This window comes from Cyclopterus lumpus, chromosome 14, assembly GCF_009769545.1.
Source record: "Cyclopterus lumpus isolate fCycLum1 chromosome 14, fCycLum1.pri, whole genome shotgun sequence".
Taxonomy (NCBI): Eukaryota; Metazoa; Chordata; class Actinopteri; order Perciformes; family Cyclopteridae; genus Cyclopterus; species Cyclopterus lumpus.
The window spans coordinates 15227217-15246432 of NC_046979.1; the positions used below are offsets into that span (position 1 = coordinate 15227217).

General features: G+C 40.9%; 1 protein-coding gene across 1 annotated transcript in view; it reads left to right on the top strand.

Annotated features, from left to right (window-relative positions):
- The window catches only part of gria3a (glutamate receptor, ionotropic, AMPA 3a), a 57369-nt gene that overhangs the window by 24045 nt on the left and 14108 nt on the right, over positions 1-19216 (top strand). The window contains 9 exon segments of the mRNA XM_034549961.1: positions 3763-3950; positions 11361-11414; positions 11653-11728; positions 11731-11813; positions 12155-12322; positions 12651-12755; positions 15118-15225; positions 17170-17376; positions 18573-18946. Coding sequence (XP_034405852.1) covers positions 3763-3950; positions 11361-11414; positions 11653-11728; positions 11731-11813; positions 12155-12322; positions 12651-12755; positions 15118-15225; positions 17170-17376; positions 18573-18946 — 1363 coding nt within the window.

Below are 19216 nucleotides of genomic sequence, written 5' to 3' on the forward strand. Positions count from 1 at the left end.
TCTTTTCTTTTGTTTACTCTGGGTTATTTGCACATGAATGCTAAAGACTAAAAGCTAGAGGTTTGAAAGCCATAAGAACCAGGCTATGCTTTACATCTACTGAAGGATAGGTCTTACCATAATTAACTTGTCAGATGTATTTATAATCAAATTGCTAATTTCAAAATGGATAAAATATGGGAGCTAGAGGCTACATTAACTGCTAATGGCATACAAGCACCCAGTTGTGTACTCTTTTAAAGATATTAAACCTTGATGAATGAAACTAATAAGAATTTAGCCGTGAGAACAAAATGACTTGTTAATTGCTGCAGTACAGTCAAACAAATGGATGATGAGATTAATTGTAATTAGGTAATCTAATATTATCTTCCCTCTGAACTGTCAAACACTATTTTAAGGTATTGTTTGACATACAGTTAGTCCAGTTGAGCTTCATACTGATTCAAAAGGATGCCGTGTCTATAATTTAGTTTTCTCCAGCAATTAAAAGTTTAGAGAAACACATAATATCCCCTCCAGACAACATTCACAAACAAATATTCTGCTTTTGATAATAATTTGTGTCTATTATAAAAGATATAATACACATTTGGCTCTGCCCTCAATCAATACATGTGGAGGTATTAAACATTTTAAAAGTCCCAAAAAGTCCATTTTCAGTGTATGTGCACTGGAGGCGTCGGGGCTCCACATCACACTTGTGTAAGTTGAATAATGGACCACAATCCACTTCCAAACTAGCTGCGGTGTCACAAAGTCATGCTCGTACAAACACATCGTATAATCAGGTTCAAGAGACTTTCCTCTTTCTGGAGACAACCTTTGAGGGGAGAGGTACTTTAAAATTCATCGTCTGATAGCAGTAACAATTCAATAATTCAAGAAATAAGGAACTCTGATATTAAGAGAGCATGTTAAACAGTCTTAGGGCCTCACTGAGCCGTTATAACACCCATACCTTTACAAATAATGCATGGATGACTGTGTAGCCAACCCAAACCCTGTCTAAAGTATTAATGAGCACTGACTTCTATGCATAACTCAGTAAAGCAAACATACAGGAGGAGATATAACAGCTTCAGCATCCATGATAGTTAAGAGCGTCTGGCCTGTGCTGCTGGGAGGTATCACTTGACTGTGATGCAGTGTGATAACCAGTTTTCATTTAGTGTGTAATGCCAGCTTCCAGTAGAGAGGATGTGTGACTTGTATTTACATAAACACATCTTACACCAGCTCTTCAGCACCCGTTTTTTTTATGGATTTAGCTGTTTTATCCCTAGTCTGAGAGAAAAGGGTAACGCAGCATGTGAGGCTGCTTTGCTCTGCTCGTGTAATCCAGCCAGCTGGAGTGTGCCATGCACTGTTCTTCAGATAATGGAAATATACAAATGTACCACGTACATTGCCAGTATCTGTCTTGGAAGCTGTTATTTGTTTTATTTTATTTTTATTCAAAACATTCTTTTTAAGACATCTTCTGCTTGATAATGTGGTATCTTTTCAAGGGTCCCTGGTCTTCCTCCATGATGCATTTTTTTAATGGCTGCAGTTCATCCCGGTTTCTGTCTCACAGCCTTAATAGACAATGACCTGGATTTTTTGAGCTGCATCCATTTTCAGTAAAGTCCCTTAGATTGAGGGGTTTGAAATTGACATGAGTTACCAGCTTTTACATTTCACTCAACTCCAATAACAATCAACCAAACTGAAATCCCAAAACAAAACAAAGCCAGTTTCAGCACCGCCTGTGGCAGATTGACAGATTGTCTGTCAATCCGCCAAACACTGTGTTTATGATAATCGTATACCTATTACTCACAAGAATAAATGCTAATACATAACCTAAATGTATACATTACAGTTTAAAATTAACTTGCGTCACTCTGTTGTTTTACAGTTATTCTGACTTTTATTTCGTCCCATAAGACTGGCAGCAGCCACATTGTGATACACTTTTAACAGAAACTAAAGTAATCTGTTAATGTTATGATAATGTACAGATTTAAGATGGATAACAAGGATAGCTTAAAAGTGCTTCTTCAGTTAAATCAGAAAAGGTCCCGTGATTCTTAACCTTCATTTCATTTTATAAGTTTTCCAAAACCCAACATCAGTTGTTATTATCCCATATGGTTATCAGCATCTATGTGCCGATTGGTTCATGGGACAGTGTGTGTTAGCATGTCACTGTGTTTGTCCTCATATAACAGATGTTTTGTTGAATTGGCTCCATGAAAGCTTTAAATATCTCAGCAGGAGATGCTTCTGGTTTACTGGAAAAATACCAGTAATCAGACAATTCACCTTCACTTTATTTTATCTGCACCGACTACAAAGCCAAATGCAAAAATCAGAGCTGATGATATCACCTCTGATTTTTTTACAATGTAATAATGGACAAAACGTAATGAGCAAGTGGTACGATTTAAGGTGTGCAAATGTACCACGACATGTTGTTTCTGAAGGGAAAGTGATTCTTGTTATTTTGCAGCCAAAGCTCTTGTTTCTTTTCCAAAATAAAATGTAAAAAAGCCACCATTTTTTCTACTTAACTTAACTATTTCAAACACATATAACAAAAGCTTTCTTGCGTCCTTCCTTTTCAGCCAGAGTCACTGATGTCCCTCTTTTATTGGCGGATATAGAAAGTGCCCTTGTGGCCCATCATGACTGCTGACCATGTATCCTTAACCCCTTTAGTAAACTAGCAGTGGAACCATCCAAATGCCTGCGGGTGTATCGTGGCTGTTCAGTGTCAATGCTCAGCTAAGTAACTGTTAGCTCAGCTTCTTCCTTTTCATATACCTCATCTACTGATCCATGCCATGGCACAGTGAGCTCTGCATTGACGCCCATTGTGCTCGCTGAACTGCATCTTTAGCAGTCCATTACACTACATTCGCTACAGTCGGTGGCGCATGTTTTATTGTTGTGCCTGTGCTCCCTACTTGTGTTCACTTTAGCCTTAAGTTTGCACGTCTGAATCCGTCAGCGAGGCAGGAAAGAGATAAGTGATGTGACCTCCTGTGACACACTGCTAAGGCAGCATGGGACACAGCCATTTCCCAGTTAATAGTTAGTTAACTATGCTCTGTAACCTCTCTATCTTTGTTATGGGCACCTGACTTAATCCTTTGTGGGTATATCTGTCTCTGTGGACTCATCTCGTCTTCATTTCTGAATCTGCTCTGTCTGTCAAAGTTCTAATTCCTAAACCTTTGTAATGCAAGTCTTAAATTAACTCTTGTTAAAAGTCATTAATTATTTATCTGACAGCTTGGATTTATAAATATATACATGCGCTGCGAATGCATCCAGTGCAAGAGTGTGGGGGCTCATGTTTAATTCATAAAAGTCCCAAAGCATTGTTTTCAGTGTTCTTCTTCCTATCCACTCGAGCAACTGTCCATATTTCATTGTGTGGACACTGTTTGAATCACACCCAATTGGACACAGATCAGACCTGTTTTATTCTGAAACCACTTGTTACATACCTTGTTTACCTGCTGCAAACATTTTTGATCATCATTTTTGTATTTCTTACAGGGGGATTTTATTATTCCGATGGTTAATAGTTGGAATAAAAAGCTGTTCAAGCATTAACATGTTAATGCTAGTCGAAAAGCCAGAATACAGTCACAGCTCTTCTTTACAGCAATTTGGATTCTCAGCCAGGCATTTACCTGCTGCTGTGCTCCAAAAAAGAAAAAGAAAAGACATTTGCGTGATGGAGCTCTTCTCCCTCTGCTCCTCCAGGTTTTGCCATCCTCCAGGCCATCATGGAGTCGGCCGTAGCCAATAACTGGCAGGTGACAGCTCGCTCGGTGGGAAACATCGTAGACCCCACAGAGTACAGACGCATCATCGAGGAGATGGACCGGCGGCAAGAGAAACGTTTTCTCATTGACTGTGAGGTGGGCAGGATCAACGCCATACTGGAGCAGGTACTGAGCCAACACACACTTCTACTTCAGCCCGGGTACTTTGGGAAAAATAACTAGAAACAAAATGTCTGTCCTTAAAAACCTTTAAGTTCCAGTCGAGTAAACACTGTCTTTTCCTCACTTATTGCCTTGAACATCATCTCCAATCTACACACACGCACACACACACACACACACACACACACACACACACACACACACACACACACACACACACACACACAGACAGTGACATCAGGCACTCCTCTTGGCTTTGTGTATTCCCCACTGTTCATTTATTTTTTGTTATTACCCTAAACACCTGGAGTGCATCAAGATTGCCTCAGATATCAAGATTCTCATTTAGAAGACGGTGTTAAAGCAGGCGAGATGGGAACACTCAATTATGGTTTGTTATTTGTTGTTTTTTGCTTGCATGTTGTTTGAGGTCACCTGGGCTTAATTCACATGGAGGAATTAAACAGCCTCCTCATCCTTGTTTCCTAGGTGATCCTCAGCTACAGTTTTCCCACATGAGTCTTGATTCAGATTCAGTGTTTGCTAATGCGCGCTGCTCACTCTGGCTGCACCATGGAGAATACTTTATTGTCAAAAACCTATTAAATGTGGGTTAAATGGAAATTTGCTTCCTCACTCAGAAGATCATTAGTGTTCATTTTGAGGATTAGAAGCTATATTGCACACGATTCTTTTTAAGTTTATTTGTGCACTAAATAGATGCCTGGATTTAAAATCTTTTTTTTCTTTTGGTCAGTGGTCTACTACACTTGCTTCAAGCACATGGATGGAGTTGTTTGTGTGTAGTTGAATGTTGATAATATCTCATGGGGTGATTTGTGTATGTGAGTGATAGAAACACTTGGAAGTGTGAATGCACATTTATGTTTTGTGTATGTGAATATATCCATGTTTCATGTCTGCCTGACACCTACTTATCATAGATGTTATCTTTTATTTCAACTTATGGCTTTCTTTAATTTGTAACAGATTCCATGCAAATTTAAGTTAAAAAAAAAAAAAGTCATTCTTTATTTACGAAACCTAATCGGCATTGTGATAAGTGTGACACTTAATGTTGTATCTCTTATTTGAACCCCAGGCCGGATATTTCCCTAATCTTAACCGAATAGTTTTAATGAGCCAAACCATAGACATATAGTAGAGCGACGCTCATATGAGTCGTTTATGAGGTCATTGACAAATGGCCGATTTTAGTTATAAGGACTTTTGTAAAAAAAATAAAATTGCCGTCAAATGTGGCCACAAATAAAATGTGACCGGTTTGAAATTGTGCATTTCCCTTCAGTTTGGTTTATTGCAGCTACTCGACACAGCTTCTCAGCAGAGTAATGTGTTACAACAACCATTAAACCCACAAGCAGAGTTTGTTTTCTGTGTGTTCATTTGAACCATTAATCCCGAGCACATCATAACCTTCTGTTCTTTGCTGAGATACCTGAGTGTAAAGGCTTCGGCCCTCTGCGTAATGATCTTCATTATTGCGGCCTTATGAGTTTTACTCTGACCTTCACTGCAGATCTATCTATTTCCTCTGACGCAGGGGAACATGTTTTGTGATAGCACAGAACATTTTCATCAATTCAAAGAAGTTAGCTTTTCTCTGCCCTTCACAGGGTTTCTTCAAATGTTCTCAAATTGCCTCCATATTAGATTCAAGTTATTGAATCAGATAATGGCGGTCACTTGGTGTCACGTCAGGCCGATCCGATCATAATCTCTTTACCGTGGCGCATTAGTGCGAGTGGTGGCCTGGTAGGCAGCGTCTGTCAGACGAGCGTCTCCCCAGATGCTTGATAGCAGCAAGACGTGCCTTCGTCTCTCCGGAACGATTCCTTATACAAGCTGTGACATAAACACATGCTTTAATGTAATATCACCTCGCAGTGTAAGTAGGACACACTGTCCCATAACAGCAACAACAATGAGCCTACTATAAATAGCCTACCCTCCTAGCTTGAGGGAAGATCTCTCACAAAGGCAGGAGTGAGCGAACACAACCGAGATCACTCGGGCATCAGGAAGAAACCATCATGGACAGGATTTATTTTTTTAACCAGTGTTTAGGATTTTACCACATAAACAATATAATCATGTAAATGTAATTATTTTAAACCTGCATTTAGGCTATTATCTTTATCAAGTGCATTATAAATGAATTTGTATGCAAATATCTATCATTCATTTTTGGCTAATGACTTTTATCAAGGTATTTCCACTTGAACAGGGCTTTATTTGTTGATAAATGAGCTGTGGGCTTTTTCTCTCCCCTCTCACCACCTTTGAACGTTTCAGTGTGCTCGTCGCTTCACTAAAGTAAAGACGGAGCGATAAACACCTTTAAGGCTTCTCATCAATAATAGAAGCAGAGTTGTTTTATAATCGCTGCCAGAGGACCTCCAGCCTCCTCCTTCACAGTTGACAGACAATGCACAAGAGTCGGAAAGAGAAAAAAGAGAGCTTGTGGGAATTGAGCCATGTAGTCTGAGTCTCCCTGTCTAGTCCTGTGGAGGGAAATGGGAGAACTGCTGAACACCCAGAGGTGCACTGCAGTTCCACACCCAGCAAGTGGGAGAGTAAAACAAGATGCTGCATTAGGGATGAGTGCTTTGCTGATGTTATTTAATCCTGGATGGGAATTGTAGTTTTGTTTGCTGCTTTGCGTGGACATTGGTTTTAAAGGCCATGACATTTGGAACGATTTCTGTAGAATAAATATTTTCTCTGTGTGGGGGATTTTTTAATTAGTGTTTTGGTCCCAAAAATACAGTACATTTAAACGAAGAGCTTACAGCCATGCTAGGAGCGGTGTGAAGGCTATACTTACGTCACATAAATAGGTTAGTAATATTTTCAAATGTACCATGTTCACCATCCTAGTTTAGCCTTTGCTAATTCGCAGTAAACACAAAGTACAGCTATGGCTGATGGGAATGTCAATAATTTTGCAGGTATTTGTTTATCATGTTCATGTAGCACCAACAGTTGAACATTTAAATTGTTCAATACTTTGATTTATGACCAAAGTCCTTAGAAATTGTCATTTATAGGCAACATTTCCCGGCACTCCATGCAATACCTGTTGAGACATTTTATTTAAAATCAGGAACATGGAAAGTCTTTAGGATTTATCCCCTGAGAACCACGAATGCCTCTGCAAAATGTCATGACAATCTATCCAATAGTTGTTAAGATATTGTGTTACTATTACATCACTTTTAAACATGACCTACCTGGAAATCTACAAAACCACCCTGAAAATGAAGACGGTCTGAAATGATCGAGAGTCTGTGGAGCAGCGGTCAGGTCCTGGTTGGAGCTGGCCAGTCTTACGCTATGATTGGCCAGTCTGCATTCCATGGACAGGACTTAGCAAATGGTCAATCCCCCACAAATAAACCACAACAGCAGGGCAACTTTCTGGGCTTAGACCTTCATTTTATTTTGTCTTCTTTGCTTCCATTATAAACAAGAAAACATGGCTTCTGAAAAAAAGAGAAACAGGTTTTTGTAGTGTCTTCTTTGTAGTGCTGGCATCCAAAGGAGACCCTAGAGAAGTCTGAGTTTAAAGCAACCCAAAATGAAAAACAACATCAAACAGGTGTAAGCAGGAGAGTTGGCCAGTGTGCAACTGCAACAAGGATAGTACGGACGTTACAACTTCACACACATTATTTTTTGGCATGCGATCAAAAGACTGCTCAGAAGTGTGTCGCCGATGGAAGCGGAGGAACCATCCGACTGCACACAGTCCCAGGAAGACTGGCTAAACCAGACATTTAGAAATCATAATTTAGACACTTGAATTGTACTGAATACATTCAATAAAGAGTCACGGTAATGTTTTTACAAAATGCATACCTGGAACTAATAAAGACAGAAAGGAGAAAGGACATTCAAAAATGTATTTCTTGTGTATAGTTTGCAGACAGAGAGGAAGACAAAACTACTTTCCATTCAAAGATTCAGTTTTGAGGTGAGGACGGGTGAACAATAGAGCCTTTAGAGTAATCTTTGACTGATACAGCCAAGTCCTTCCTCCACCAGTGGGTCAAATCCTCTTGAAGGCACTTGGGCAGACATCCAGCTCTGCAGCGGACTGTGGCTCCAGTCTGCTTAATTAATGTTGATTCCTGACAGAACATTATAGGCTCAGGCTGTAAATGGCACAGACCTGCTCGTCCAGACAGACGGGCAGGAGGAGCTCTGAGGATGGACAAATAATCATAATTGAGACCTGAGACAACTGCCGTCTGTCTGTCCCTCCTCCACAGCATACGTTTATGGCCTCATATTTCTGATTACATTCTCCATAGAGAGGTGAATGCTAATGCATAGATGTAACATGATTATGTGTTTTTTTGTTTCTCATAAAACATTTGCAGAGTTGATTTCTTTGTTGTTTTAAAACCTGCATTGTTTACATTTGTATTTGCTAGCTGGAGGTTTTCTTCTTTTTTGCCATACCTTAGCTGCCTCATTGCACCGTTTCTCCTCTGCAGTGGAAGAGCATGCAGGAATGTACATCACGTCTCTCGCGTAAATATCTGTCCTATTCTCATTCATAGATACATGTCAAGTTTTGGGCACACTAATTGCCCATCATAAAAGCCATCACTATTTTGGTAGATATTCATGTCATTTATCCTTCTTGGTAGGACTCATCACAGATCCACTTTAGCCCTGCTGCAAGATCAGAACATTCAACGTAGAAAAAAGATGATTTTAAACTGCATTTAGACTCTCCTTTCTATTCAATGGTATTCAAAATGTAGGAGCCAGTCAGTACAATTAGTGCTGCACGTTCCTTCTCGCTTTCAGGCCTCGGGTCTTCTTTTCCCCCGAGCTGTTTGAAGAAGCGGTTTTGTGAGGAATGGATTTTGACAGAAAGTACGATATTCGTCCTGTGACAATAGAAGTGAAGCTCTCTCGGTGACGGTAGTGCCTGACCTCTTCCATGTTCTTGGTGGTTTCTCAGACTCACAAAAAGCGATTATCCCAGGGGACCATGAAACTGGAGCATCAGGATCCTAAAAATATTTGTTATGCCCAGATGCTTTTTTTTCCAGAACAGCATTGCCAACAGAGGGATAGAGCAAATCCCACAGCAAATAGAATAAAATAATCCTTTACAAGAACATGTGTACTGCTCAGGTAGTGGCAGAACAAATTGCTCTAGTTATGTAGCTGATTTATGTTTTAAAGGTAATCATATTTGTCTGATTTTGATCTTCAGAGGGTTTACTTAACATAACGATGTATATGCATTACCTACTATTTGTTTTAAGAACGTTGCTTAACCAATCAGTTATGAACTATTTCATGCTTATATAGTTCTTTTGTTTGTTTAATTTGACCACGATATACAAATTTGTCTGACTATAATCCATTGTCAATATATTGCATGTGATGCCATGTTATTTTTTTTAAATTATTGTATCAGTGTGCTTTTTTTGATGTTCAAAGTGAAACCAGAGTGATGACAAATGTGCATTAAAAATAAATATAAAAATAATTTTGTGGAAACTGAGTCACCTCCCAGAATCATCTAACCAGATATCTCAACCTTAGAATACACGTCAGTCTCCGTGCTCGTCGCCAGCCAGATGACTACCAATGCAGATGGGATTTTCTCTTCTTCTTTTTCTCATGGAAGTCAAAGCATTTCCGGTTAAGAAACACTTGACACAAAAGCCACGTTGTAAATCACATCACAGCTTTACATTATGACTCATTAAATAGATCATATCTGAATCATGGCTGTAGAAGCTTGTATAGCGTTTAACACTAAGCTGTTGTTCAATAAACCAAGAAACACATGTGTTTATGACCTTCCTTGGCATTCAATATAACCTTTACCTCTCCTGCTGGACAGTCAAATAAAATAGAAACTCCCACATTATAGTTTGATTTCATGTTCCTTGTAGCTACAGTAAGCAATACATGTGTGCAGTTGATTATTTTCTAACAGCTATGTGCTTTCAGTCAGAAACAGCAGCTGAGGTGTCGGTTCTGGATGCTCATAGAGATGTGTGAAGTCTCGTGCTTTATGCCTGAGTGTGCTGGTGACAAACGGGAGTCGTAGCCAGTCACTCCCGGCACTGCAGCTTCATTAAGTGCTCGCTGTGTTGCTACTCCCTCTCACACGGATATCAAATGAAAAGCTTTTTCAAGACAATAAGCAGAAAAAGCTTCTAGGATATTTTTGTGGGGGTTTATGAGGAAATCGCAGGATGTGGGGGCTTTCGGAGTCGGTGGGATGAGGTGCAGAATGTCGAACACAATGAAATCATCTTGCGTTTCCGAGGAAAGGTAATTGGATTTATTGTTGAAATTTGTCAGAGTGTATAAGCCGATCGGAGGGCCGACCTTGGAGCAAGGACGTTCCCTCTCCAGAGACAATTACAAGACAATGTGGGAGGAGTAAGCAGAGGAGTTTAAAGTGCACAGGTGTGAATGAAAGCTCAGGTGTGAGAGTGCATGCACTGAATAAGAAACTGGGCCGTTATTACATCATTGTACGCCAGGCCTAAATGAAAAATATGGAAATAGCACTACAAATATACCACAGGGATGCAGTGCTGCTGTGAAATGTCTCATCTGTATTCAAGTGCTCTATAAATTCTCTCCAACATGATATCACTATCACTCTGGATATTTAACATTTAGCTGATTTCAGTGCCTGAGCACACTTATATCCAAACTGTGGGGGAGTGTAGAAAGTGACAAGACCGGGAGGGGAAAAAAAGCAACTATCCTCCCCCACAGTTTCTTTTTTGAAGCTTCGTAATCTATGATGCAGAATCCGAATCGAGGGAGATGTGGAGAGAGAAAGCGAGTGTATGTGAAAGAGTAAGAGAAAGAGGGGAGGGTTTGGCTGGTGAAGAAGTGTAAAGAAATCAGGGAATGCTGCTCTCTCTGTGTCTGCTCGCCTAGACAGGTGCTGTACAATGTTTTGGGTTTAATTAAGGCTAGTGTGCGACTGAGATGGGTGGAGCATAAAGCGGCAGACTGTCGAGCACGGGCAACTGCAGAGAGAGAGAGCGAGAGAGAGGGAGGTTTGCCAGAGCCTTGACCTTATTTTACATGTTGAAGTTAATGGAAAGGAACAAGTGCTGTCATCACAGTTTGTCCCCTATCTGTGTGTGTCTCATGCAAACACACACACACACACACACACACACAAGTACAAATGTGGTCACCCGCTCCCGCTCGCCCTTGCAAATGTTGCTCTAAAATATCCTGTCTGTCTTTCATTCCTTTCTTTCTACCAACGACTCTCTGTTATGAAATCAAAGGTCTTTGTCATTTTGCAATCTCAGCCCTCTGAATGTTCTCAGTATTGTGAGATGTGGATGTCACTCATTGTGTGTCTCCTCCTGCGACTTGTAGGTGGTGACCTCAGGAAAAAACAGCAGAGGATACCATTATATCCTTGCCAACCTGGTGAGGACTCGCAACATGAAACAACACATCTCGATGTGATGCAATGCAGTGCAAAGAAATGCAACACTCTGTAGAATAGTTACATTTCTCAATATATGTGATGATAGACTACCAATTGACTGCAGTAATTAAGCAGAACTAACTAATGAGCCACTGATGGGTAAGCTAAAGCAGTTTTTCTCTTGGCTCTTAATGATTTCTCGTTCCACTACCAGCCACTTGTGTTCTTTGTTCACAGGGTTTTTCCAACATCAGCCTGGACAGGGTCTTTTCTGGTGGAGCCAACATCACAGGCTTCCAGATCATCAACCCAGACAGCCCATCGTCCAGCAGTTCCTCCAGCGCTGGGAGCGCCTAGATGAAAGAGAATTTCCAGAAGCCAAAAACACTCCACTGAAGGTCAGTGAGGCATAGCTGCCGATGCTGCAGTAACATTTTATTAAACATCTTCAAAGACACTTTTTCTCTCCTTTTTCTTAGGTAGTACAATATGCCATTCTGAATCATTTCAGGTGAGGACGTTGCTTAAATGACTTGTCACCTGCTTGCCCTTGAATAGCTGCATCTTTAATACTTGTCAATCCTAGTGTGAGGCTTTGATGCTTTGTACTTTGTACATCAGTGGCACTGCTCTCAGTGTACATACACCAAATACTGCTGCGGAGACGATAACCTTGCTTTGATAGCAGTGCGGTCTGCATGATGTGCGTCACCGGGGTTTCTTGTGACCTTTGTCTCAGTACACGTCAGCGCTGACCCACGATGCCATCCTCGTGATTGTGGAGGCCTTCCGGTACCTGCGGCGCCAGCGAGTGGACGTGTCTCGCAGGGGGAGTGCGGGAGACTGCCTCGCCAACCCTGCTGTGCCCTGGAGCCAAGGCATCGACATAGAGAGAGCCCTCAAAATGGTCTCTTCAAACAGCGCTGCTTTTTATTGCATTTACTCAGTTAAAGTCTTTGCTTTATATCACTTGGCAGTCTAATCTGCTTTAAACGTTACTGATTGTGTTGTTATGGTCAAATATATTTAATTCCATACAAGCATGTTAGCCCTGTATTATATTCTTTAAATATCATCTCTCCATCATGAAAGAAGCAATATTTCCCTTCCCTTAAAAATCTGTCACTTCCACTAGTTTTGCACATTTTTGCACACCGTTTGTTGCATGTTTTAAAGTAGAGTTTGCTCACACGTTGTGGGCTAAGTGCTATCAGTCTTTTCTTTGTCCCTGGCAGGTCCAAGTACAAGGTATGACAGGAAACATTCAGTTCGACACATTTGGTCGACGGTCTAATTACACAATTGATGTGTACGAGATGAAAACCGGAGGCCCCAAGAAGGTGAGTGTGCACACAGCCGTGGAAACATCTATCATAATTTGATAATGTGTAATTAAATACAATTAACAGGATCAGCATATGATATAGATATTAGCACTGTATGTTTTAATACCCACTAACATAAATACTTACAAGTTTCGAGCAGCACTTAGATGGGGATTTTATTTTCTCTTGCTGGGTGGCAGTACACAAATAGAAGGGTTGGGTGTGATTTGGGCTGAAGCTGCCAGTAGCCGGTCTCGCAAAGCCAGCCCAAATTGTGTGATCTCGCATCGCCTCTGAGATTTGAATCTGGAAAAGATCAACGGAGAGTCAGTCGAGCGCCCAGAAGCTGAACCAATCCACATCTCTGGGGAGCAGTAATTTCTAAGATAACATGTGGTATTGCTCTGCTACTACAGAGACCACACTCTTATTCAGGAACTGATCACAGTCAATAATTTAGAAGAACTTTCGTGTTTACGAAAAAGTTGCCATGTGTTTACAGCCAAATGTGATGCTTCAACCACTGACAGCTCAGCGAGTGGTGCATCTGTCCAATCAGGTGGCTGAAGGGTTCATGCTGATGCTTGAATGAACTGTCAATCGCCTGAAATTAAATCAAGCAAATGCCCATGGAGTGTAGGCAGACAACAAGCACATTATAATATGTGGGCTTGCTTTGCAAGATTTGAAATAGCTGATATTGTGTGTATCCTCATGTTTATGTGTTTATTTAAATGTGACTTTTGGAAGTTCAGTCACGTTTTCCGTGTTTTCCTTGACACAATTCTCTAACACGGCCTTTAATCCACCATCGCAGTCAAACTCTTGCTTGAAGCTCACTATAATGAGGCTGCGAGGCGGGTTAGCAGCTTTTGTGAAGCAGGCTTTAAAGCTTTGGTCCTTACAGCAGTATTGCACCTTAAAGCTAATAAATTGCTTGTGTTTATTTTATACTGCAGCATAGAGATCTGCTCTGTGAGCGGGATGCCCTTTTTTGTCATGCAGTCAATAAAAACCTTTAATTTCCCACTTTTTTAAAAATACATATATGCCTTGACACGGACAGACAAGAGCGAACAACTAGGAGCCGCAGCACACATTAGCGTTCAGTGTGTCCATTTTGTCTACAAGCGTGTTTTGTGCCTTGAATCCGTAAACAAGCTCGCAAAAACAACCAGGGGAGAAGTGCACTCGCTCAGAAAAGCCATTTAGCCATTTAGCTTGAGAGCTGTAACAATTGTCAATGTCTGTTAGTTTAGATGCTAAATCATTTAGTCCTTTTCTTCAATACCACTAACACACCACTGTCTATCCTCTTATTAGCTTGTAAGCTCAAGTTAGTTTGTTCCCAAACACATGCATCAACCTGCCTCTTCAGAGGATTGGAGGCAAAAAGCTCATTTCTGATATTTTGTCCACAGTTTTCTTCCTATTTTCAATTTATTTAATTTGAAAATCACTGACGATTTTTGACAGCATATAGGAATAATTTCACAAGGACGTATCTCCAGGATACACAACACTCACATGATTCCCTACATGCTGGAGTTGGACTTTGTATAATTGGGCTAGCCATAGGCAAAAACACACGCAGGCACGCACGCACGCACACACACACACACACACACACACACACACACACACACACACACACACACAACACACCCACACACACACAATGCTGTGGCTTAAGTGCTTGCAAGCTCTGTGCCCTTAAACTCTGACAAGGTCCCCACAAAAGCTGACACCAAAAAGGAGTTGGCCCTATACTGTCCACATAGTTCAGGTCACATGGCAACATACATCACAGCAGCCCGCACGTCCAAACAGTGCGAGACAATCTGCAGTGACAACAGAGTGAGTATTGTTCATCATAGCGACCAGACGTGGGAGCTGTTGACTTCTTCTCGGCCGAATAAATCGGAGTGTAACAGAAATAAACATAATGCATCCACAGGAATCATCTCAGGTTCAGTAGACACAACAGGCCAGTGTTTGTTTTTGTGTTACGTTATACTGTGTGTGCGATGTATTAATAGAACGGTCGAAGAACCTACCTGCCCTGGCAAGATAAGGCACATTTAGACTATTAGATTTGTCTTGCTGGTATTAATTGTATCAGTCTTTGAGAAGCTCTATTAGTGCTGCTTTCTTGTTATGTAGAGAACATTTTCTCTGAGCCGGGAATAGCTTACGCCTACACTGCTGAAGTGTAGCCCAGGTGAAGTGAAAAGCACCACTACAAGCTTTTTATAACATCCTACATCAGGTACAACTAACACTGTCTCCCGCTGTACAGATAGAGCCAATCAACTCACACTGAAACAACGTCTTTCTGCTTCTTGTTATAACTGTGAACCTCTGTTTCCTTTTTCAGATCGGCTACTGGAATGAGTACGAAAAGTTTGTTTATATTATGGATCAGCAGGTCACCAACGAGTCCTCTTCTGTGGAAAACCGAACAATTGTGGTCACTACTATTATGGTACACTCTCAAGCAAGTTTTAAGTGTTTCACCTTAAGATTTCTGCCACTCAAGGTCAAGGTGTCCATTGTTGCAATCTGTCCTGGGAGGGTAGAATTATTTCATTTTCAGTTGCTTTCCATCCACTCACTACATGTTGAAACAGTCGATTCACGAAGAGTGTTTCAACTGTATCCGTGTGGGTGTCAAAGCATTTTGGTTTTTTTATATTACGGTGGGCTGTTGTAGTAGTGACATCACAATAACGGCTTTGGTAATGATAACTATAAAGATAGACACCATCGTATTCACATTCAGTGCATACGTAAGTAAACATATTTCCCTCTCATTAAGTAAGCTGTCGGTGACACCGGGGTAAACTAGCTGTGTCTCACTGGAGACATGAAATGATCTGCACACAAGGAGGACATAAACAACCCAAGGCTGCCACCTTTGACTGTTTATCTCTTTGTTCAAATTTACTTTGGCACTGAATTGTAATATATCTGTTATCAGCATCTCTTAAACCAGTGCTCCCAGTGTAGTAAGCTCAGGGTTAGAAACAGCGCTAGTTTCTGTACACACCGTTGTCACAGTTTAGTAACCATCAGCCATTTTAAATGTACGATAAGGTGCTCCTTATCTTACATTTAAAACCACGGCCTCTCGTTCCTTCTGACTTTGCCTATTGTGTTTTCATCTTAGACAAATTCAGAATGTAATAGCCATACATTCTCATTTCAATGTGTAGTAACTCATTATCCTCATGACCAGACAGGTAAAACAACTGTGAGGAAGAGGAAACAGAAGAGTAGTGTCATTGCATTATTTTCTCATTGCCAGGCATGCCTTTGATTTGAATAAAGACAACTATTGTTTTTGATCACAGTCACTAACTTCACGTTGCTTTTTTCTTACATTCCATAACTTAAAGTCCAAATGCCATATCCAATGAAAGGCCACCCTATTATTATAGGGTCCGAGTCTTTCATTTAGTTTTTTTTGTAACATTGTACATGACCGCAGAATGGAAGAGAAGGTAAAGAGGGACTAGTTCATACAACAAAGGAGTGAAACGGTTGGATACTGTGACGTATCATTCTCCTGATGACTTAGATTGTTAGTGAAATAACCTCTGGAAGTACGGCAAAGTAAATCTCCATTGCTGAATATCCTCAGGGTGACATTAGTTCACCAAGAAGAGGTTTGACGGCAAACCCGTTTTACATTTGTGGGGAAATACATGATATTTTATTGAAATCGAAGGCACAGAGGTGATGTGGAATAGTCAAACGGTACAATCAAGACAACCAGCAGATTATTTTATTGTCACGATAGAAAACGAATGAAAGAACCAGTATGACTGTTTATCTGGTCATACAACTACTCTTCTGAACGTGGCTCACGTGTTTTTGAGCTCGATGTTTGTTTGATGGTATACATTGATATCCATATGATATCCATCCATATTGGATGTATCTCTCTCAGCTGTCACTGACGATTACTTTATGAACTGGAAAAGTGCTCCATTCAATTTGTCCCCCTCCTTGTGTTACGCTGATGCAAAGCACATGCAACCTCCACCTGTCATCCATTGTCACACGTTTAGATTGCGGATGAGGTTTAGCATGAAGGAGCCTGACATCCTACTCTGCCTCCTTTATACGTGTTAGACGCTTTGCTCCTCCCGCTGGCCCATTTGGCCTCTTCAGTCCAGCAGCGGCCTGCTTTTTTAGTCTGTTGAGTCCCAAAATAACATGCCTGTAAGTGATGCTGCGCAGATCCTTCTAAACTCTGCTTTGTTTGGCTTTTCATGTCCCCAATATCTGTTTGTCCGTCACCCCAGCATGTGTGCATGCTCTCAGTACCGATTGTCGTCACAGCCTAGTGTGACCCATGATGCCTGGCCACTGTGGATGTGTGTGTTTCTTTACAATGAATTAAACATTTTTGTCTAATTAACAGGAAGCTCCGTATGTGATGTACAAGAAAAACTATATGCAGATGGATGGGAATGACAGATATGAAGGCTACTGTGTCGATTTAGCTTCTGAAATTGCAAAACATGTGGGGATAAGATATAAGCTGTCAGTAGTCCCGGATGGGAAGTACGGAGCCAGAGATCCAGAGACCAAGACGTGGAACGGGATGGTGGGTGAACTGGTTTATGGGGTAAGTTTCAGTCCGCCTGTGTAGCTCATAAGGGGGAGGAGGTTAACTGTTCATCTTTTATCGTTTCTCGCTGCTTAACCTTACGTTTTGTTCAGATTATCGTAAGGCATAGCAATTTAAATTAAGTATCCTCCACATTTGACCATAAGAGAGGTTTTTTATAAAACTCACTCTACCCATTTTTTGTCTAAATAAACCAATGATGCAAGATTATATTGAATACTACCATGTACATGTCAATCAAAGTGGGTTGAGTGGGTTTTGGAAAGTCCTTCTTCAACTAAAATTGCCTGAACTTTATTTTTTGTCATGCATCTCGTGGCTCACTCACACTAAAACTGGCTTTCACAAGATGATTTGCATCTTTTATGAGACCTCAGCTACTGAACGAATAATGTCAAAGAATCTCACACTGCAGACTGGAATTACAACACAGATCTGCATGCAAACAGTGCAGCGAGTCAGTGCAGGCTTCTTTATTTAAAACCTGTAGTTTATTATGTTGTGGCTAATTTACAGAACGCTCTGCTCTTCTGTAGCCTTCTTAATATTGATATCTTAGACAGAAAGAGGTGACCTTTGCTATATTTATTGCATCCAGAATGAATATCGGACACTTTTGGCTCACTAGATCCAAGACAGAAGCCTTTGTGTTAAATACTTCCATATTTTGATGTTCAGTTACAAAACCACCAAGCATCTCAATGCAAACTTGTGTCACTGCAGTGAGATACTAATTGACAAATCTGTCATGCGTTTGCAAAGGATCTGATGGAGGTGAATTTAACAGGCTGATTCACATTTCATGAACTGCTTACATAAGCTCCTCCACCTCTGCCTTCCAAGCCTCTGTTTGATTCATGGAGGAGATTTGGAGTGAGACAAAGACATTAGCCAACACAAGTGCTGAGTGACTCATTTTCAAATGGCAGATATCCCTCTCTCAGGCATTATCACAGGTCTATTCAGTATAGTCTAAGCTGTCACATTTAACTGTGTCTAATCTCTTTACTCCATGAATTTAGTGCCTGGACACATATATGTGATTAGAAGACAGTGTGAACTATATATAGTCATGGTTATTGCTTTGACTTTGAGTTTACCAGTGTTTCTTTTATTAAGTCAGTATGTAAACCTTTGGTTGGCAATTTGTTCTGTAAGACTAACTCCCAGTGTGCCTGTTCCCATTTTCACAGAGAGCTGACATAGCCGTGGCTCCTCTAACTATAACGTTGGTACGGGAAGAAGTGATAGATTTCTCTAAGCCCTTTATGAGCTTGGGCATCTCCATTATGATTAAGAAGCCTCAAAAGTCCAAGCCTGGGGTGTTTTCCTTCCTGGACCCACTGGCCTATGAGATTTGGATGTGTATAGTTTTTGCCTATATCGGCGTGAGTGTGGTGCTCTTCCTGGTGAGCCGTTTCAGCCCTTACGAGTGGCATCTGGACGAAAGTGATGAGGCCAAAGACCCTCAGAGCCCCCCAGACCCTCCAAACGACTTTGGGATTTTTAATAGCCTGTGGTTCTCCCTGGGTGCCTTCATGCAGCAAGGATGCGATATCTCACCAAGGTTGGTTGTTGTATTCACTCTCCACCACCCCTCAGTTGTCTTCGTCATCTCTCTGCATTTTATAGTCCCATACATACATCTCCTTCCTGCCATGGTGCATATGGGTTATTTTGAGCTTTGGCATTGCTGCTGTCCACTTAACCTCATGCTTCACTGCACTTTCCTCCCATTTCTTTCTCTGAGCAAACACACCTTTGTTTTGAATCTGCATGCCGGCAGTGATGCTTTGCATCCACAAAATAACTTATATCCACCATGCTGAGGGCTGTA